This window comes from Natator depressus, chromosome 22 (genome assembly GCF_965152275.1).
Source record: "Natator depressus isolate rNatDep1 chromosome 22, rNatDep2.hap1, whole genome shotgun sequence".
NCBI lineage: Eukaryota > Metazoa > Chordata > Testudines > Cheloniidae > Natator > Natator depressus.
The window spans coordinates 14,481,919-14,505,287 of record NC_134255.1 but is presented as its reverse complement, the minus strand read 5'-3'; the positions used below and the strand labels follow the sequence as shown (position 1 = coordinate 14,505,287).

Below are 23,369 nucleotides of genomic sequence, written 5' to 3'. Positions count from 1 at the left end.
GACTAGGAGGCTATTCTGTGTGAAGGGGCAGCTGGGGAAAGCAGACAGACAAAGGGAGCAGCCAGAACAGAAACTTGGGCAGAGCACGAGGAGCTGGGCATGTAGGGGGAGATGAGGAAATGCAGTTATTCGTAAAGTGCTTTGAAGACATAAAATGACACGCAGAGCTTTTCTTGGGCTTTTGAGATGCAGCTGGGCCAAGCCCTGAAAGGGAGGAACTGCAAAGATATGATGCAGGAGAGTGGAAGTCAGCAGAGCAACAGAGAAAGGCGGCAAGAGGAGGGACCCTGGCAGGAGAGCCCAGGTGGGCTGCAGCAGGCTTGCAAATTGTGCACACCCCTGGCTAACTGAGCCACCTATACATCCTGGAAGGGGGTGTTGTGTCTTTTGCTCTTTACCCAACAAATGTAATACGAAGGAACTATATGAGCACAGTTGTGGGGGTGGGGGAGGGTCTAAGTAACCATGCTTACTATGTAGATTGAACATGCCAGGCCTACCTCCATACACACAGGGACTGGGTGGCTTCTAACACATAAGGAACATAAGGAACACATAAGGAACAGTCAGGGCTACTAGAGAGTTCACAAGCTATTTAAAGGGATACTATCCAATTCTTCTACACTACAGGGGGAATCTTTCCTCCCAGGGGACTTCAGAACTCAGTCTCTGATCCTTTGCCTTGCAGAAAGAGCTGAAAACATGACCAATATAAACCAGCTGCTGAGACTGGACTGGGCTCCACATTTGGAGCACGAATGGGCAGATTTTACCTAGGGAATATCATGTGCATCACAGACTGAGGAGGAGCATTTCTGAGGAATCCCCTTGTTGAAATGTTGACCACACATCCCATGGCAGGCACAGATTGAGGAGAACTCTCTTAAACCAACACTTACTCAGTTTGTGGGCTCAGCCAGCCCAGCTCGCAAGGCCTCATCAGCACAAAGAGACAGGTGTGGTTCAGCATTTGGTTTAGATTAACCCGTATTGACTAAGGTTTAGCTGTAAGCATAACAAGGACAAACAGTGGCCAGCAATGGTACAGCTAAGCCCCTTCCTGAAACAGAAATATTTCCTAGTGCAAGCAAGGCCTGAGGCTGAAGACATTCTAGACAATATTAAAATTCCATCTCTTATGAGGTGGCATTTCCTATCAGGAAGCAATTCCTTCTGACAAAACCGATCACTTTCAGCTATATCTTCCAGCCTCCCTCCTTTAATCCTTGAGATTAAATTAAATTGCTGCACAAATGATCTGTAAATCTCCAAAGCCGGATGTCTAGTTCTTCAGAGACAAATTCAACAATCAGTACAAGAGAACAGAGGAAGGACAATTCAGCAAGAAACTGGTTGACAAGCTGCACTTTTGTCAGCTTGCTTGTTCAGATCTGCTACTAAGGACAGGTAAGGTTGCATGTTGCCCTGAAGGGATATGGCAATTTACCCTCCTACAATGTGGATATCTGGCTCACCAATCCTCAAATCCTTCTTAGATCTCTAATATGAGACTGCAGCTAGATAAATAAGTCAGGTTGCAGGGCTAAAGTAATTATCCTGCAACGTATAGCAGCCTCTCCCTCTTAAAACTCAATTAAATTCTATTAAATCCCATATAAAGTAATTCATCCAATCCCAACATTAATGCTGATAAAAATCCATTAGAAATAAAGAGAGGGAGTCTTTTCATACAAGCTGAAATCTGACAGCTATACAGACTGATAGAGGCATTTATAGAGGAGTTGGTTGAGTTATTCTACCTGTAAAACATTTTCATTTCAAAATTTTAAACAGAGAGGCTGCAGTTCCACTAAATAGACATTTCTGCAGAGTTGTTATGGTCTAGGATCCAGAACGGGAACTGAGTAGACTCTGTTCTGTAGATTTTTCCCTATCTCCAAAATGTGAGTACTCCTGCTCATCTCTCAACACCTAACCTCCCCAAAAATGGTCCCCGCAACTCACACGAATCAGATTTGGGCAGAATTCAAGGACAAATCACATAGCATTCTTTTAAACAGTGTTTGGCTCAAAGAGGAGCTGGGTTTGTCCACAGAAGCTTAAGCTGAGAGCATAGTTACATTTATATCCTTAGAACAGTTAACAGTAAGGCAAGCAGCTGGCAAAACTACCATAAAGTGATATAATTTTAAGATGGAGACCCAGATACCATTAGAAAAAGGCAACATACAAAAGGAAAACAAGTGGGCTTTGTACCCTGCTTCTTGAGATGAACAAAGCATGATACATTCTTTGTTAAACATTTGTTTTAATCAGATATCCCTCAAAATCCTGTTTTTCATGGAAAACTCTACGGATAACTGGAGAGCTAGCAGGATTATGGCTGACTCCGGGGAAGTGACACCAGCTAGAGTGAAAAAGGGATTTTTATTCAGACTGTTTAGGGGTTTTATCACGACCTGTTTCACTCAAATGCCTGAACAAACAACAGGAAGAAAAGATCTTGTTACAGATTCAGTGTTCAGCTAAAGGTTGAGAAATCTCATTCTACGTCCTTGGGGTCTCCAACCAGACTACCAGCAAAAACAATACTGGGAAGATCTAGTATTGCCAATTAGGTACTGGGGGGAGGGGGCAGGGGGAAACCTCAGGCCTTTTTTGCCCAACTCATAGAATCAAAACAGGGCACAGTCCCATATGCTTCCCTGTACAGCTCATCTTTAAGGATGATTTAGATATAATGAAAGCAGGTAGGGGGAGATGCTGAGGGATGGACTATCCAAGAGATCCCCACCCTAAATTATAGAGTGATTCAAGAATCCACCATCAAACGTACCATGGCCTTTGTAAGTTAGAACTGTGGAAGTTTCACATACACGCTGCCTTGATAGCTTTGCTTTGAGAAATATAGCTCTTCTATCAAAATATAACACAAGAAGGCCACAGACACATGCAGTATTGGATCTTTCAGTGGAAAACACTTTACTTTACCAGATCTGAAATGGTGGGGCCAGAGGTTGTTACAGATAGCACTGAAGCCCAGCACTACCATTCCTCAGACATTTTGTGTTAATAATTCTGTCTTTATATTTTCCATCTCCATTCTGATAAAGAACTGACTGATATTGGATTTCTTGTCATGCCTCACAAATTTAGCAACAGATTTGATTAAAGAGTCAGCCTCTGGGGCTGGCTCCTAACTTCGTATCCTGAGATACACACTGGATAACATCATCACAAGACAGGCTTGGAAAAATATCCAACCTCTTGATGTCCGTGGGAGCGGCCCTTTGATTCTACCAAAAAAAAAAATTCAGCGGGGAATCTGGTTAATTCCTTTCTTTTACGGCTCACCTCCAGATCGCAATGAGTGATGACAGATCTCTCTGTTAAACAAGCAGCAGATTTCAAATTGTGTAGTGGTAGCATACACTGCTGAGTCCCCTGGAGATACTGCACAGAACTCCAAACGGTGGCTTCTTCCAGCCTCCTGTGGTGGGTGATCCAACGGTGGGCGATCCAAACTTCAGTGGGGGCCCCTGCCCCAAGCAGCCATTTCCCCGTTACAACTCACTGACACTTCCTTCATACAACAGACTCCCTGCAGAGACGCTGCTGTTTACTGATGATTTCCCCAGCTCTAAACCTGTATTTTCCATTTATAATCTGATATAATCTGTGCAATGCATTTGCTCCTCCTGTTTATTAGCTTGCAAAATAACTAGGGATCTCCGTGCTGTCTAGCAAACTCATTGTATCATTTAATTCCTAATTTCTATTAGAAATAAAATTCCTCTACTGACCTGTCTCCAGCAGCAGTTCTAAGAGCAGGAGATCCGTCAGTCCCTGTGCAGGAGGGAGAGAAGGGGATTCTTACCTGGGATGGATTTCATCAAACAGCAGAGGAAATGTCCCACATTCACAGGCAGGAGGTTGATGGCAAACAGAAGGATTTGGGAAAACATCTGGAAGATCCTCAGCTCTGAAGAAAGCCTCAGATCCAAGGGTACCTGGGAAAGATGGTATTGTGCAGCTGGCTCCGATGGATGTGTTGAGTAGGACTGGCTGAGGCCATCACTTCAGAATAAAAGCCTGTACAATGGTAGGGATGAGCCTGCACAGTGCAGCAGATAGCTAAACCCATATTGTGGTTTAAGTGCACCTGCAGGTCTCTAGCTGCTCATGAGGGGGCGACTTTATTCTAAGAATCAGTCTCCCTTAGAAATAAATCCTAAGGCAAAAGCTGCTGCTCTGGAGCTATCAGTTGCTCTAGGCAACTCAACAGTGCTTATGTCCTTATGCAGATTGGGCTAGGTAAGTATTATGTATGATGTATAGTTAAGACTGCACATTTCCCAGCTCTGACAGGCAGGACTTTACTGAAGAGCTTTGCATAAAACATAATAGTTCCACCAGTAAGCAAACTATCTGTAGCTTTCAGAATGATTTTCTCTTCGCTACAGAAAGTCAGGGGCTCCCAGCAGAGACTGTTCTGTTCAGATCCTGATAAAGAATTATTAGCACTTAGTGCTTTTTAAACTGTTTCTGCAAAATACTTTCCAAGCATGAGTCAAACCTCAAAACATCCACATATGGCACTATTCCTATTTTATATTAACAAACTGAAGCATGGAGTTATCAGGTGCATAAGTTAGGTCGCAGTAGTACTGATGCCATGATACTTTATTGTGAGTGGTGCTGGGGGATGTGGGAGTGCATATAGGGAGGGAAGAAACAATATATGTGCCCAGGTACCCAGGCCTCCAGGCAACCTTGATAAAGGATGGCATCTTTCTCTTCAAAAATCCTTTCCACTTAGTCTCAGCAGTCAGTTCAGGAGCTGGGTGACCTTTTTTACCTAATGACAGGTTTCAGAGTAGCAGCCGTGTTAGTCTGTATCCGCAAAAAGAAAAGGAGTATTTGTGGCACCTTAGAGACTAACCAATTTATTTGAGCATAAGTTTTCGTGAGCTACAGCTCACTTCATCGGATGCATGCAGTGGAAAATACAGTGGGGAGATTTTATATACACAAAGAACATGAAACAATGAGTGTTACCATAAACACTGTAACGAGAGTGATCAGGTAAGGTGAGCTATTACCAGCAGGAGAGAAAAAAAAAACCTTTTGTAGTGATAAGCAAGGTGGGCCATTTCCAGCAGTTGACAAGAACATGTGAGGAACAGTGGGGGTGGGGTGAGGGGAAATAAACATGGGGAAATAGTTTTACTTTGTGTAATGACACATCCACTCCCAGCTTTATTCAAGCCTAATGTAATGGTGTCCAGTTTGCAAATTAATTCCAGTTCAGAGGCTCGTTCACCTGCACATCTACCAATGTGATATATGTCATCATGTGCCAGCAATGCCCCTCTGCCATGTACATTGGCCAAACCGGACAGTCTCTACCTAAAAGAATAAATGGACACAAATCAGACGTTAAGAATTATAACATTCAAAAATCAGTCGGAGAACACTTCAATCTCTCTGGTCACTCGATTACATACCTAAAAGTGGCAATTCTTCAACAAAAAAACTTCAAAAACAGACTCCAACGAGAAACTGCTGAATTGGAATGAATTTGCAAACTGGACACCATTACGTTAGGCTTGAATAAAGACTGGGAGTGGATGTGTCATTACGTGCTTTTAAAATTGTGCTGCATCTTCATTTCACAATTAAGTGAGAATGATCCCATAATATACATTGCTAGTCCTGAACGTATGTACACTTGGATGCTAACTTCTCCTGGTCTTTTAGAAGCTAAAGGTTGTGACACATTTGAAAAAGTGAGTGAAGACTGTGGGGTTATATATCTGCCTCCCTATATTTGCATCTGTAACATTCCCTTCCTTCCACCTTGATACCCTGCAGTTGCTTGTTTGGATAAGGATATAGAGTCCTGGATGCCAGAAGTTGGGAATAGGTGACAGGGGATGGAACACTTGATGATTACCTGTTCTGTTCATTCTCTCTGAAGCACCTGGCATTGGCCACTGTTGGAAGATAGGATACTGGGCTAGATAGACTTTTGGTCTGACTCAGTATGGCCGTTCTTATGTAATAAACAGCCAAAAAGTATTTTGTTCCATCCTAGAGAGTGAACATATATTGCCACAATCCACATAGGCACATAAATCCAAATCTAAATATAGTTTTCAGTTCCCATTTGTAATTATGCAAAACCCAATATGTAAGAATACTACTGAATCTTTCAAAACATACAGGTACAGTTCCCTGCACTACTTTAAGTGTTTGTGTTATCACACCTATTAAGTGCTGGCTTGTCCACAGCCCATGAAGGACCCACTACTAGACTCAGAGTCTCTTCTCAAGCAGTTTTATTTTTCAAACCCCAGGGTATGTCTACATTGTGTTTTAAAACTTGCAGCAGTGAGTCTCAGAGCCTGGGTCTACTACAGACTCAGTCAAGCTGATTCTAAAAACAGGCGTACAGACTGTAATGGCATACTACGCTGTATTATGCTATTCAGCCACTACATGGTGCTATGTGCAACTTCCCTTATTTAGGCTAACCTCAACCATACCTGGCAGTACATTAAAGGATCTTATACCCAACACATCCAGTGTATCTCTCTGGGAAGGAAGCTCCGTAGTCAGTCCATATCTGGTACAGGCATCTGACTTGCTAAGTGGCAGCCCTAAAATCTACCGTGTACAAAGTTTACATAACACACACATTTGAGCTCAGGAGCCCACCCACATCCCTGGGCTTCAAAGCCCAAGCTCCACCCAAGCCCAAACACCTACATAGCTGAATTTTTAGTGCCATAGCACAAGACCCATGAGCCTGAGTCTGTGGACCCAGGCTCTGAAACTCATTGCCACAGATTTTAAAGTGCAACGTAGACGTATCCCAAAACAACAACAGTTCCCCAGCCCACCCTGGGCTACAGCTCCCAGGGAATTTCCCCCTTTGCCTTTCTCAGGCCTTCCTGCTTCACATCTTATTGCACAAAAAGGACTGAGAAAGGCAAATGGGGAAATATTCTGGCAGCTGTAGACCATGGTGGGCTGAGTAATTCTTTTGTTGTTTTTGCTTATGCTTGAAAAATAAAACTGCCTGAAAAGAGATGCTGGGTGTGGCAGTGGGTCTGTCGTGGGCTGAGACAAGCAAATACCTTATACACCTATTGCTGGGAAAACAGAACCCTGAACACAAAATCAGGTTGCTAAAGGAAGGATTCTGGGAAAACATGCGAGATTCCAGTGAACAACACAGCTGTACAGCAAGTGAGAAATTATCACTACTTAGTAAGCATCCTTATAGAAGATGGAAGATTGAATATTGAAGTCAGCACCAGAACAGCAAGAGCAAAAGACATTCTGGAAGAATAAACATCTGATCAGAAAGCACATAAATTTGGAGACTAAATTCTAACTCTTAAAACTTACATTTGGCCTGTATCAAATTATGGCTGTGAAACATGAACATTCCAACAATCAGTAACAAAGAAACTATAAGCCTTAGAATTATGATCTTATGGAATAATTCTGAAAATATGATGGATAACCACATAATCAATGAAAAGGTATTGGAGATCATTGGAACTCAGTAAACATTATTTAAAGAACTTATGAAAAGAAAGATTTGATTTACAGGGCACACTTTTAAGAAGTTCAGCAGGCAATGCATGTTCATGGGCACTGGAAGGGAAAGTTAATGACAGAAGAATATGAGGCAAAAAAAGATCTTTGGATGGATGAAGTGAGCTGTAGCTCATGAAAGCTCATGCTCAAATAAATTTGTTAGTCTCTAAGGTGCCACAAGTACTCCTTTTCTTTTTGTGGTGTCCTGGGTAGATCAAAAGGACTATTCATCCATACAAAAATTACCAGAGGATTGTCCCGAATGGGTTCCATGGTTGCTAATCTCCTGTAATGGAGATTCCACAGAAGAAGAAGAAGAAGAAGAAAAAGAGGATGTCATCGCACCCCTTCTCTTCTGCCTCTCCACACCCACTGCCAAAAAGAAAGTTTTAAAATGCAGGCATGAAATCTGGGCCTCTATTGAAGTCAACTGAAAAACTCTCATTTACTTCAGCAGGCCTAATATTTAACCCCAGGCCTATTTGCTATTTTTAAAGTATATTTATATTCTGTTAGTGATCTGAGATTTTACACTTTTTTTTTTAAATTTACTAAGGCAGTACAGCTTAAACAGTGGAGGAGAAGCTTAAAGGAAAAGTAATTGCCAGTTAAGCTTTGCAGATTAGATCTGGCAGGTTTAAAGCCAATTAATTTTCAGTTCAAACCTCCCTCAGTAAAACTGGAAAGCCGATTGTGGTGGGAAAGGTGCCAGTTGGAGTCCATAGGTAATTCATTCCTCAGTGACAATGTGGAACAGCTTTTAGATTCATTGTAGGTGATAAAAACAGTTTTGTTTGTTTCTTCCCCCAGTAAATCTTGAGATATTTGAGAGAGGCAATTAGTAAAGATCACCATCAGTGTGGACAAGATAATAAAAACAGCAAAATGATACTCTGGTATATCAGAGAAGGGAACTAAAATAATCAGCAAGGAAACTACTGTGCTGTGAACACTACTATCTATATAGAAGTGTGAAGAACACTAACAGGCAGCCACCAGGCACACAGAAGGAGCACACTGATACTTTTAGCCAGTAAGATGGTCACTGCAGATTCTTTTTTCAACTGAGAAAAACTGAAACATGAAGTCAGCCAGTTGGTCAGTTTCTACACTGATGAAAAGACTTTTTATAAAATCAACAGAGAAGGAGAAACCTTTTTCTCTAAGGAAATGTTCTAAAGATTCTGGATATATTATTTTAAAGGATGTTCTATAACAGGGGTGGCCAACCTGTGGCTCCAGAGCCACATGAGACTCCTCAGAAGTTAATATGTGACTCCTTATATAGGCACCAATTCCAGGGCTGGAGCTACAGGCGCCAACTTTCCAATGTGCCGGGGCGGGGGGGCCTCAATGCTCAACCCCTGGCTCTGCCACAAGCCCTGCCCCCACTCCACCCCTTCCTGCGTCCTCCCCTGAGCCTGCCGTGCCCTTGCTCCTCCTCCCCCCTACCCCAGCCTCCTGCACGCAACAAAACAGCTGATCGGGAGGTGTGGGGAGGGCTGCTGGTGGGTGGGAGGCACTGGGAGCAGGGGGGAGGAGGAGCTGATGGGGGGCTGCTGACATATTACTGTGGCTCTTTGGCAATGTACATTGGTAAATTCTGGCTCCTTTTCAGGCTCATGTTGGCCACCCCTGTTCTATCAAAAGCTAAAACTTTATAAAATTAGTTGATTTTTTAAAAAATAACCAAGTTGATAATATTCCTTTAGGTAGTTGCCTAAATGTACATAGGGAAGAGATGGATGTTTTGTTCTTCTTTGGAGGAATTTCATCTAACTTTAATTCCATGTATTTGCTACCCAGATATGATGATGATAAGCACTTTAGAAATGCATAAAAGTGACTATTTCAAAGTCAGACAAACTTCATGTCTGCCCATTAAAAAAAAACAAAAACATGTCATAAGAATTTTTTTTATTTTTGGCAATTCACTTAACTATGCAGTGTATAGTTTACCAATACCAAGTCCAGGTATTGTGGACATGACAAATGACTTTCATTTGTGTCTTTGGACTATAAAGCGCACTCACTAGAACAGAGTCCCAACATATGTAACATCTTCTGCAGATGCTTATACCTTGGGTGACATAGGTTATGAATATTTTACAACTCAGATGCAAAAAGAATACGACATGACTACACAAAAACAAGGATGATTCTTCAAAGATGAACACCTTGCATTTAATTGAACCTTAATGCCTGACTGTGCAATCATACTTATAAGACATGCACTTATATCTATAAATTATAGTCCTATTAAATAGATTTTAGAATTTTGCAAAGCACTTCAAAAGTAATAGTATTGGACAGTGTTCTGTAAAAAAATGTTACTGGTAAAGAATTTAACTATGTGATGCAGTGGGTCTTTTGTGAGCTCTAATCTTTACTGATACTATAAATGTTATGACCAACATTTTCAATACTTGCATGCCTCAAGTTAGACACCTAAATCCATAGTTAGGTGCCTAAATAAGTGGCCTGGTTGCCACAGATGTAAGCACTGGCGATGAACTCCCTTTGACTTTAGTGGAAGCTGTGGATGCTTGGCACCAATGAAAGTCTGATTATGTTTATTTAGGTGCTTAAATAAGGATTTAGGTGTCTAAATTCAGAAACAAGAGTGCTGACCTGTCCTTTTTATCGTCATTATACTTTATAAAGTAAATATTTTGGATGGAGTTTTGTGAAACTATAAATAACCACAATTTTTCAAGTTTCCTTTTTTTTAAAGAGTCAAATTCTTAGTCTAAGATAAACATTTTAGAGTAGTAAACAAAAACATTATATTACTTGGTATTATTTTTAAATTAAGATTGATAATATCTTCCAGTGTCTTCACATTTTGATTTTGTCTAAGTTACGGTGGAGTGTATGGCAAGACAAACATACAATCCATAGTAGCGTACATTAAATATTAACATCTTAACAGTGATGTCATCTGTAAGTTTAAGTTTATGAAGTTTATGCCTGCAGCTACCAGGAATTTCTACAAATTCTAGTTGTCTTATACATACCTCTCCCATTCTCCCAAGTTAACCTTTTACAGTACCTCTTAATAGCAATGTAATCATTTATTTTAAAAGAAAATAGGTAAAATTGTTAAACTAAAGTAATATTCTTATAAAATGGACAAAAAGTCAGAAGTAGACGAAGGTTCAGATTTTCAAAGATATTTAGGCACCATCCTACAGGACGTTCTAGTGGTTTTCTTTATTACATTAGTCTGGCAAACGGCACAAATGATGTCTTGTACATTTTATGAATCATTGTTTGAACTCAGTCAATAGACAGTGAAGAAAAATTGTTCAAATACTACTTAAGTATTAAGTAAATTGTATATACGCCACACAATACTGACATAGTATGGGGTTAAATTTCAACATATTGCATGGGGATTTGGCAATGTGACCCAAACTATTGTTAATGTTAACGCTATGATTCATTTAAAATCAATAAAAGAGCTAAAGTGTATTTTCAAATAAATATTGCCAAAAGCTATTTTTACACTCTTCCCGGAATAAGATCCTTGATAGCTCCTCATTCCCACGCTTCCTTCCTCTCTCTGTGTTCTGAGACCAAAAAATAATATTTATTCTAGTAAGAATTGTTTGTAGACAGTATAGAAACAAACAATAACAGAAAATCAGTAAGTGGAAAAACAATTTAAAGGCTATTTTCATTTATACTGTTAGCCAAGTTTGATAAGGGATATCACATAAGTTCTGGGGGGGGGGGGAATTTAATCATGACAATGTTTGATAAAATCCTAGATTTTAGTATCAAAATCCTCCCCGCTTCTGTTCTCTTGTGATAGCCCCAAACCCTAGCATCTCAAGCATCCCAAACCTTATTTTGTTCTTCCCATCTCTTCAACATACTCAAGGGAAGGGACTCCAGGGCTCAGCGTAAGCAAGTCAATAAAGATGACAAACTTATGACTTGATTTTTAAAGCGCCTTAAAAGTACAGGTTTTATCATGGAGACCAGTGTTTTGTATCACTAATTACCACGGCACTAATTACTGTCTGTTGTCTTCGTTTTGATTTTTTTTTGCTATATTTCAATAAAGTATGCTGCTTCCAAAAGTGTTAAAAATTGCTTGAACTGTTAGAAATACAGACAGAAAGCTAAATATGTATGAAACCCGGCATCTTCCCTTACAGTGTATGTTCTAGTATACAACACCATACATGACCAACACTCTGTGCCCTACATTTTGGCTTATTTGCCAGACAAAATCAATTTTAGCTTTGCAGGGTGTTTGCAATGACTGTGAACCTGTGTCTCAGACTCTCTCTTTTCTGTTTCAAGTGATTTTCTATGATCTTCGCTTCTTTCAAGATTCCATCAAGCTCTTGTACATAAGAAGCATCCATTGCCGCTCTCTCACTTAATTGGAAAAAAAACTAACATTAAAATAAATACTTAAAAATATTAACATTCTCAACTACTGCTGATATTTGGAATTTGCTTTTCATGCTTTGCTTATAAATCTGTTGTCTCTCAGTCAATGGAATTCATGACTAAGTTAACTCTTCAGTTTCACAGACTAAATAGATTTCAGAGTCCAGCGGTGTTAGTCTGTATCCGCAAAAAGAAAAGGAGGACTTGTGGCACCTTAGAGACTAACTTGTCAGACTAAATAGAGGAGTTTGTTATTTCAGGATTTAGGGTTAATCTTTTAGTTCTGCAGTTTCTTGACATTGCAGACATTCCACCACACCACATGCCACCTTTATGTATCAATCATCTAGGTATTCATATTAGCACTCTTCGGTGTAGTATCCAAGTGCCTTCCATCAGTTTAAAAAATTGCTAAAAATATTTCTGTCTTCCTTTCCTGATGCTAAGCAGGCAGGTTTTTTATTTTGTTTTTTCAATAAAAAGAACTGCGTGTGTTTGTATTGTAGTGTCAGCATGTAGGAAGGCTAGGGCAAAAAGATGGATTTTGTATTTTGTTCTGAGGTTAAGTTTTGTGATCAATCTGGCAATATTCTAATACAGTGGTTCTCAAACTTTTGTACTGGTGACCCCTTTCACATGGCAATCCTCTGCGTGTGACCCCCCTTATCAATTAAAAACACTTTTTAATATATTTAACACCATTATAAATGCAGGAGGCAAAGTGGAGTTTGGGGTGGAGGCTGACAGCTCACGACCACCCATGTAATAACCTCGTGACCCCTGAGGGGTCCCGACCCCAGTTTGAGAACCCCTGCTCTAACACTACTCAGAACTATGAGCGTGCATCAGGGGAAGAATTACACCCATGCAGCTGGAAGCATTAGCCCATCAAACCACATTGCATCCTATCCATATCTCAAAGTTGGCAAGTAGTTAGACTAAAAATATTCTAAGAAACAAGAATTATCCCATGTTATTTTAAGTATATAAAAATTGTATAAAAGTTTAAAGCTCACTTGCCTTAAAATGTGGGCATATTTTGACAACAGGTTATTAATTTCCTTGTTCATATCTGTTAATACAAATATTTATTTTATTTCAAAGGTGTGAATTGAGTGCTTCATGTCAACATTTATCTGTCTGAGTAATCTGAATATTTTTAATACATCACCATTTAAAACCTTTTCCAGTGCTTCAGGTTTGTAAAGTGACTGTGAGCTTTCAGAAAGAGCCAAGTCTGGTCTTTCCAGGGAGGACAACTGAGGACTTTCTGAAGCTTCATTCTAGTAACAAAACACATGGGAAAAAATGCATGCTAGTACAGGTTCTTAGGAATTTGAAACTTTGCAGTTTGGACCTGCATTTTGGATTTTATTTTAAATTAAGGTTATAATATTGCTGACTTCACATGCAGTTTGTGTTCTTAACCATGTGAGTGTATTATGCCTCCGTCCTGAATGTGAACAGGTAATGTGATTATCAGGTTATAATATGGTTCTGCTGTATAGATAAGACCTCATAAACCAGCTAGTCAGTTTTACCTCCCCAGTATCTTGCCAAAGGACACTACAAAGTGCACTGTACCATATGAAAAAAGTAGCAATCTTCTGCTCTGAGCACCAACAGATGAGGCAGTATGGGACAGCTGCACAGATTTCCCCCCAGTGGCAACAGTTTTGAACAGGCCTGGCATATGGCACATAGCTGTGCTGCAAAATGATGCTACGTTAACACACAATGAAATGAAAAAACACAAAATGAACCTAACCATACAGACTGGTCTTGTCTTCCTTGAGTACTTGAATAGTTAAAAAAACTAGCATTATCAGAAAGATAATAAAATTTACCATGTTCAAGACAGCACTTGAATTCCTGGCACTATTTTTCCAGTCAGAGTAAGAGATAGCAATGAAATTTCAAATTCCCACCTGCGAGAAAGCAAGCTGATTTATGGGGATGGATGAAATTAAAGTCTGTTTTCAACACTGAGTTGAGAGATTTGAGTGGTTCAATAGACAACCTGCTTCTATGCAACCTGAAGTTTTGCTTTCAATCAGGATAAGCCCTACAGAGAAGTGCAGGTGTATGTAAGTCAAATTTCGTTTGTTGCGAAAAGCAAAAGCTTTATTTTGTAATCTCCTAATGCACTCAGGAAAACTCTTCTGTAATTTACATGGAGTGAGATGGTGGCCTGAACCCTGTTCCTACTGTTCCTATTGGATAGTTATCCATGGCAGTCTCAGTGAAGAGTGCATCGACTGAATGGGCATTTTAACTGAGCTCCCCTCATCCCTAGAAGGGTTGCCCGTCCATTCCTCTCCCCCACCAAAGTCAGAGAAAACCACTCACCTCCATCTCCTTTCTACGCTTACTTCTATTTTCATCAGCTTTTACTGTGTTACTTGTCATTGTTACCTAACAAAAAGTGTAATGTCACATTTGATGAGTACGTATTTTTATCTTGCGTAACAGAAAAACAAAAGACTATAACATGAATTTTCAGCATAATGTGATCTCCATAGATTCCCACTTTATGAAAGGTGAAGCTAAAGCCCCAAGTAAAGCGTGGCAAGAGAAGCACAATTGGATAGAGTAGGAACTGAAGAAACAATATGTCACAATGATCGCCTGCCACAACCTGCCAGTCTACATACAGTAATTCAGACAACATGAGTACAATTCCATACTCAAGCTCAGATGTCGTGAACTACACTGAGATGGACACCATACTGGCTATGGAGCTATTTGTACCAGAACTACCAATGAAAAACATTACTATTTAAAGCATGACATAGTCTGAGAAGGCCATAGAGTGATCCTTTCGGTCAGCACTCAAAGCAGAACTCTCTGGGCTGCAAGGAAGGCAGCCTGATCATGTGGTGAGAGCCAGGGCCCAGAGTTAGGACTCCTGGGCTCTATTCTTGGCTCTGGAAGTGTGGTCCAGTGGTTAGTGCTGGGGGAAACAGACAGACAGGACTCCTGGGTTCTATCTTCAGCGTCACTCACTGTGGAGCCCTTCCCTCTACGTCAAATGGGAATGGCACTCACCCATCCAGCGCACAGGGACCTGTGAGGCTGAACTAGTTAGTGCCAGCCAAGTGTTGTGAGCTCCTTGGACGAAGGGGCAAATGATTGTTATTATTCACTCCAAGCCGCTTCTGACAAGCCTCTACCTTGACTGTGCGGCCTATGGGCAGTACAGGTGTGAACTGGGGTGTGGTGGGTCCAAACGCCCCCCACCGTCCCATCTCAGAGGGGATTACCCCTCTTTAGGGAAAGCAGTGCCCACCCAGATCCTAATAATCCCCACAAACTCCCTGCCGCACCCCCCTCACACACCCTTCATTTCTACCCCACCACACCCCTGCAGCTCCACTTCCCGGAGGACTTGGTATGCAGCCCCTAGTGACCCCTCCCCATACACCCCAAAGTGCACCTCCACACATACACCCCGTTCACCCCACAGCTCTACCTCCTATGGGGCTTGATATGCAATAACCACTCAAACCCTAGTAACCCCCCCTCCCCCCCATACACTCCTTTTACCCTCACAGCTCTATCTCCTGTGGGGTTTGGTATGCAATGACCACTCAAATCCTAGTGACCCCCCCCACCTATAACCTACCCCCACAGCACTAGGAAGGGGCCTCCCCCGCCCTTGCGCACACCTCCCACCAAGCTGCCCCCTCCCCCGCAAGCTGCACGCGCCCGCCCTGAGGACAAAGGGGGAAGAAGGCTCGCGCCTGAAGCAGCCGTTAACGGTTCAGCGCGCGGCCGCCGGGGAGGGGGCGCGCCTCACTGGGGAAGGGGGGGGTCTGCACTTCGCACTGAAGCTCAGCATCCTCCCCCCCCCCGCACCACCTGCGGGGGAGCCCTGCCTAGTCAGCGGTGGAGTTACCCGCTCCCGCCGCCAGGGGGCAGGCGGGCACTGACCGAGCCCTGGCAGCCGAGTGCGCTGGGCTGGGCGCTCGGGCACGCGGGGGGGCTCAGGCCCGTCAGTGCGGGAGGGGCTGGGCCCTTGCTGGAAATAAGCGTCCCCGGCTCTGCGGCTGCTGCGCTGGGGGGTGGGCGGGTTCGGGCCCGTCCGGGCTACCGCAGAGCCCCGGGCGGAATGACATGCACCCCCCCACACACACACACCCCACAAACACACCCCTACAGCCCACAAACCTCACACACACACACACACACTGCTACACTCCACAAACTTCACCCCCCCCCACAAACGTCACACACCTACACCCCACAAACCTCACACACACACCCCCCTACACCTCACACCCCCCCACAAACCTCACACACACCTACACCCCCACCCCACAAACCTCACACAGCTGCACGCCCCCACATCTGCACACACACCACACACAACCCCCCCACCTACACCCACAGACCAGTCCCCCACACTACCCCCGACCTACACACAACCCCCCACACCTACACACCCCAACCTCCATATCACAACCCCCACACATTTATCTCCACACAGCTACACCCCCCAAACCTATACCCCCATACACACCACATCACACACTCACCTACACACCACAATCCCCACCACGCTGTCTAGAGTGACTAACAGAAAAAATGGGTGTCATCATACACATTGTAAGGAGAGTGATCACTTAAGATGAGCTATTACCAGCATGAGAGTGGGCTCATCTTAAGTGATCACTCTCCTTACAATAAGAAAAGGAGTACTTGTGGCACCTTAGAGACTAACCAATTTATTTGAGCATAAGCTTTCGTGAGCTACAGCTCACTTCTTCGGATGCTCAAATAAATTGGTTAGTCTCTAAGGTGCCACAAGTACTCCCTTTCTTTTTGCGAATACAGACTAACACGGCTGCTACTCTGAAACCTCTCCTTACAATGTGTATGATAACACCCATTTTTTCATGTTCTGTGTGTATATAAATCTCCTCACTGTATTTTCCACTGAACGCATCCGATGAAGTGAGCTGTAGCTCACGAAAGCTTATGCTCAAATAAATTTGTTAGTCTCTAAGGTGCCACTAGTACTCCTTTTTTTTAAAGTATTCTTAAGTATGTAATCAGTATGCTGACAAATAGGCCAGACCTAGGGGAAACTGTCTCATTTTGGTGTGCTCCAGCATGATTAGGCAGGGTCTCACAACGAACCCTCAAATTCATACCTCTTTTTATACCCTTTAACAAATTATGTCATTGACAATTACAGACTTCAGCTAAAAAATAATTGAGACAATTTATCCTCATTTTCAGATAATTCAGATAAGAGTTACAACCTCCTTTTCCCCCAAGGCCTTTCATCCTTATTTCTTCTTGCTGATCAACAGTTTTTCCATTGCACCTGGGTTTACACAGACTTTACTGTTAAGATCACACATAATGTGTGTATGTGGAGTAGGAAGGCAGGCTCCTTTTAAGACAGATTCCATTTGTCTTATTTAAAACTACTCGCAGTCACCCCTATTGGTTTTTTAGACATTTCCCCGTATCTTATTAGTTATTCTTTGAACCAGACCTCCCTTCTTCATTCCTTCTGGCCTTGTAATTTATTCTTTTCAAGATCTGCTTGCTCATCAGGGCTTTCTTTACAGAGTACATATATTTCTTTAACCAAAATTATGCTAATTCTAATTCTTTAATTTCATATTTATCCTACAGGTTCCAAGATTTAATGTGGGATCCCAGTATGGAAGGCTGAGTGGCACTTTAAGCCACCTCTCCATCTGCACACATGTAACCATACATGAAAACAGAAGAGACTGGAGACCTGTTTCAGACACTTTAATTGTGATTAAAACATTCCGAGCATTCTCTGTTCTATTTAGGCTCTTACACCATGTCCTTCTATATCACAGAAGCAATCTTCCTCATGTGGAAACAAGAATGTAGTCAATAACTTGGAGACTGATGAATGGGAAATAGTACTAGTAAGAATATGTAATGATTTCAAGAGAAAGAATTTTAAGTGTTACATAGCAGTCTTATTTCACCATAGTTATATGTTGTCATTTCTAAAATTCGATAGTAAATAGAAAATGTAATAAATATAAATAAGAAAAAGTGACATCTATTTTATGCATTCATAACAAGTATCTTCACTGGTATCTAAGCCCCATTGTGTGTTGTGGAAACAGAATATGGATTACATTTGTCTTCTGGAATGTGCAAGAACTTCTGAAAATCATGAATTTCCTATTGCTAGAACATCTTGGGCTGACAATGCAAAGTCAAACTGGAAACCTGGATCAATCTAATCAGATAAATATGGCCATGGATTAATGACATATAATAGATTACAGCATCTCATTCAAAAATTAGACAGCTTTCAAGCCAAATAGTCTTCAACTACACCTTGTTTAAGAAGAGAGAAAATGAAATACCATTTTTCTCATGTTGTGCTTAATTTCTCTGGATTATTGTATGCTGTTTTTTTCAAGAAAATAAATGTATGTTATTAACTAAAAACACAAATACTAAACAGCATTTAAAAGTTATTATTTTCCTAAACCCTAAATTGATACCGTGTAGAAAAGAAAAAACATTAGAACAACCAAAGATACAGCATGAATCAGTTTTGATTTCTCCTGTTTCTTGGAGGAAAAAGTAAAAAATCCAGACAAGAAATGAAACTGCTTATAAGACAGAAAAAGAACTAAATACTTCCCCAAAATTATGGCCCATATTCAATGTACTGCAACTGTGAACTGTAGTGAAATGATCAGGAATTAGTCAATTGCTCTTATTGGAGAGTTAGTTTTACGTTACGAATACTAATGTCTGAGATGGTCCAACAGATGTTGTAATAATTGCCAAAAATTTACCCTAATTATGAGCTCAACTGTGAGAAGACAGTGAAATGTTATAAAGTGTCACAATAACCTATAATAATACATGTGTATGGGAAAAGGTGCAAAAGTGAGACGGAAAGACTGAATTAATCTAAACAAAAAAGGCCTACAGATATAACTCAAAGACTGTGTGAAGATCATGCCTGGTAACCAAGAAGAGTATGGACCAACACTGATGTGTTAGAAACTGGGTGTAACTGGTGGACAAAATAATGAGATGACGGGCTATTCCGGCCATCACTCCCTTTGGGGGTTCTTAAAAAAGAGATTTTGGGGAGAAAGCTAGCTACCACAACACTGGCTGAGGGGAGGCAAACATCAGATGACTAAAAGACCTGCTTTAATCTCTCCCATCTTAAGAAAAACCCAAACACTTGACCCCACTTATCTCTCCAACTACCTCCCCATCTAACTTTATCAATTAATTGAACACATGGTTTACAATTGCTGTCTGGAATTAATCTCTACCAGTTCCATCCTAGGCCCTCTCCAATCTGCTTCCACACCTTACATTCAACTGAAACCGCTCTCACCAAAGTCTCCAATAACCTCTTCTTAGTCAGATCTCCAAACCAGTACTTCATCCTCTTCCCCCGGACCTGTCAGTTACCTTCAACACAGTCATCCATGCTCTTCTTGCAATCTTGTCCGTCCTCTTTTGGTTTCCATGATTCTGTCCTCTCCTGGTTCCTCTCCTACATCTCCAATTGCTCAAGGTGTCCTTTGGAGGAGCCTCCTCATTCCTCCTCCAGCTTGTTGTAGGGATTCCACAGGGCTCTGTCCTTGGTCCCCTTCGCTTCTCCCTCTCCACCTTATCTCTGGGTAATCTCATCCACAAACACAAATTAAACTACCATCTCTATGTAAATCATCCACAGAACTTCCTCTCTACTCCAGAGTTGTCTCCCTCTATCCGAACTATTTGCATCCTTTTCTCTATCATATCAAACATAAACTACTTGTCTTCACTTGCAAGTCTTTTAATGACCTATCCCCACACTACCTATCATCTTTCACTCAGCATCAGAAAGTCAATTCTCGCCTCTGATTGGCCCAAGATGTCAGCCTCTATTGTCTATTTGTTAAATTTTCGAACAAGCAACTTTGTGCTTTCTCTCATGATGCCCCCCAAGCCTTGGAGAAATTCCCCATAAACTTCCACAAAGCTAACTCATTATCCTCCTTCAAATCCCTCCCTAAACCTCTCCTTTACTGTAATGCTTCATGTTCACATGTTTTGGCCTCTAGAATATTTGGCTGATCTCCCCAGCCTTTTCCTAGTCATAGAGTTTAAGGCCAGAAGGGGTCACCAGATCATCTAGTCCGACCTTCTGTACATCACAGGCCACCAACAACAACCATCCACCCACACAGTATACCGAACAACCAGAATTAAACCAGACTATTACAGCCCTTAGCAGACTACACTATTGTGTGCCACAGGCAGAGAGAGGAGGGACCAAAATGCACCAATCCCCAAGGCCCCTGAAAATAGCAAGTGAAAACACATCCCCAGCAACACAGGTTGTGTAACAAAAGCTCTTTAATCAAGCAATAATTGCCTCCTAACCACAGTATAAGGATATTTGTAAAAAGAAAAGGAGTACTTGTGGCACCTTAGAGACTAACAAATTTATTAGAGCATAAGCTTTTGTGAGCTACAGCTCACTTCATCAGATGCATACAGTGGAAAATATAGTGGGGAGAGTTCATATACACAGAGACCATGAAATAATGGGTGTTACCATACAGACTGTAACAAGAGTGAGCTATTACTAGCAGGAGAGCGGCGGGGTGGGGGGTGAAGGTTTACCGGAAACCTACTGATTGCTATACTTACCTACATGCCTCCAGCTTTCATCCAGACCACACCACACGATCCATTGTCTACAGCCAAGCCAAGCTCTACGATACAACCGCATTTGCTCCAACCCCTCAGACAAAGACAAACACCTACAAGATCTCTATCAAGCGTTCTTACAACTACAATACCCACCTGCTGAAGTGAAGAAACAGATTGACAGAGCCAGAGGAGTACCCAGAAGTTACCTACTACAGGACAGGCCCAACAAAGAAAATAACAGAATGCCACTAGCCATCACCTTCAGCCCCCAACTAAAACCTCTCCAACACATCATCAAGGATCTACAACCTATCCTGAAGGACGACCCATCACTCTCACAGATCTTGGGAGACAGGCCAGTCCTTGCTTACAGACAACCCCCCAACCTGAAGCAAATACTCACCAGCAACCACACACCACACAACAAAAACACTAACCCAGGAACCTATCCTTGCAACAAAGCCCGTTGCCAAACGTGTCCACGTATCCATTCAGGGGACACCATCATAGGGCCTAATCACATCAGCCACACTATCAGAGGCTTGTTCACCTGCACATCTACCAATGTGATACATGCCATCATGTGCCAGCAATGCCCCTCTGCCATGTACATTGGCCAAACTGGACAGTCTCTACGTAAAAGAATAAATGGACACAAATCAGACGTCAAGAATTATAACATTCAAAAACCAGTCGGAGAACACTTCAATCTCTCTGGTCACTCGATTACATACCTAAAAGTGGCAATTCTTCAACAAAAAAACTTCGAAAACAGACTCCAAAGAGAGACTGCTGAATTGGAATTAATTTGCAAAGTGGATACAATTAACTTAGGCTTGAATAAAGACTGGGAATGGATGTGTCATTATACAAAGTAAAACTATTTCCCCTTGTTTATTTCCCCTCCTACTGTTCTTGTAAAGTGCTGGAAATGGCCGACCTTGATTATCACTACAAAAGGTTCCCCCCCACCCACCACCCACCCCCGCTCTCCTGCTGGTAATAGCTCACCTTTCCTGATCACTCTCATTACAGTGTGTATGGTAACACCCATTGTTTCATGTTCTCTGTGTATATAAAGTCTCCCCACTATATTTTCCACTGTATACATCCGATGAAGTGAGCTGTAGCTCACGAAAGCTTATGCTCTAATAAATTTGTTAGTCTCTAAGGTGTCACAAGTACTCCTTTTTACGGACACAGACTAACACGGCTGCTACTCTGAAACCTGTTATAAGGATATTTGTTAGCCTAGTCATAAACCTTGAGTTTGCCAAAGTCAGCGGGTGGACTGGACAGTCACTCCCTTGGTGTTTTGCTATCTGGCATTATAAAAAGGATAGCAAAACATGGGACTATTATTATTCATTATTATTATTTGTATTACAGTAGTGCCAAGATCAGGGCTGCATTGTGCTACATGGTGTACAAACATAAAAGACAGTCCCCAAAAAGGAATGACAAACTAATTAGCATCACATTGTGGGACTGGAAGGTTTTGGGGGATTGGTAATGGGACACAGAAGTTTTTATTTCTTTGTTTTTAGTTTATATCCAGCCTGGGTCAGTATAAAATAGAAACACAATGTTATCTGGGGGATGTTTGGTAACATGGAAAATGAGTTGGTGGTCTCATTCCTCCATCCTACTGGACTAAAGAAACATTCTCACAATTGGTATATTTCTTGGCAATTTCATTACAACCAAAAGATTGACTATTCACACCTAAAGTGGCCCCTCCAGTGCAAGGGAAAGACACTTGTGGGATGTTTTACACAAGTGGGGGGGGGTGGGTGGGAAGAGTATGCACTGATGCTATTTCTGACCTCTGTTTCAAAACTGCAACTTCCATCTGTGACATCAGTTACAGAGCAAGACAGCTGATTGTAACAAGTTGGGTAAGAAAACAGGATGTGCCTTCTGCTGGGATGGCGTCAAGCTCCCAGCATTGCATGTGCTGACATGTCCCACTCTGAACGCTCCAGCACACTCTTTGCACAAACTGATATATTTTGTTTCTTGATTGTGGTGACAAAAGGGGAAGTGATACGGGCCTGCCTGTGTGTATACAGATCTATTGGGAACATCCTGATTTACACTTCAGATTGTCTAGTTGGCTTGATATTTCTCACAGCAATATTACAAGAATCCAGAGTAAAATGCAACAGCTCAGGTCCCCAGACACAAAGCCCTATCATTGATGTTGAAGGAGCCTGCCTCAAAATCTAGCCAATGCCGCAGCATGATGCTGGGGCAAGCTGCTTGTCGGAAGTGCCTTCTTTTGGACAATATATAAAACTAAAGTCTGGAAGATGTATGGTCATTAAAGTGTCCATAGTATATGAGAAAGCAACTGTTAAGGTGTAACTTCTGGTGTCCTGGCTCACTTCTGATTTGGGTAATTCCATTCATTCCCTCTGAAGCTCCACTTTGATGGGGATTACTCCACACCCTATGTAACTTTGAGCTGTCAGCTGCTGTGTTCCACCCCAGAGGAGGCTGCATTTCAACCACAGGTGAAGTGGTTCCTGGGTCTGGCTTGCAAAGCGCTTTGGGGTCCTTCTGGCTAGAGAACTGCAGCTCCCTAGCAGTATAAACGGGGCAGGAGAGCAAAGGGCGGACCTGGCTTCGAGCATCGCTGCAGATAAATAACCCAAGGGCAAGCCAGGGGCTCTGCAGGGCGCGGGGCTGAGCTCGACGGGCGCTCG

The 23,369-nt window shown here is 42.0% G+C and overlaps 2 protein-coding genes across 3 annotated transcripts in view; both read right to left on the bottom strand.

Annotated features, from left to right (window-relative positions):
• BCO2 (beta-carotene oxygenase 2) overlaps positions 1-23,369 on the bottom strand; it is a 77,001-nt gene that overhangs the window by 27,468 nt on the left and 26,164 nt on the right. The window contains exon 1 of one of the 2 annotated variants that reach the window (XM_074936728.1): positions 3,839-4,054. The exons of the other annotated variant lie outside the window; for it this stretch is intronic. Coding sequence (XP_074792829.1) covers positions 3,839-3,926 — 88 coding nt within the window. The 5' untranslated portion in view covers positions 3,927-4,054. Of the gene's footprint in view, positions 1-3,838; positions 4,055-23,369 lie in introns of those variants that run through there. 2 annotated transcript variants of the gene reach the window in all.
• TEX12 (testis expressed 12) lies at positions 11,820-19,447 on the bottom strand. The gene is made up of 6 exons (XM_074936519.1): positions 19,429-19,447; positions 15,878-16,068; positions 14,329-14,394; positions 13,151-13,262; positions 13,000-13,051; positions 11,820-11,964 (listed from the first exon to the last, which is right to left on the bottom strand). Exons 1-6 carry the CDS (start codon positions 19,445-19,447, stop codon positions 11,820-11,822), a joined length of 585 nt encoding a protein of 194 aa, XP_074792620.1.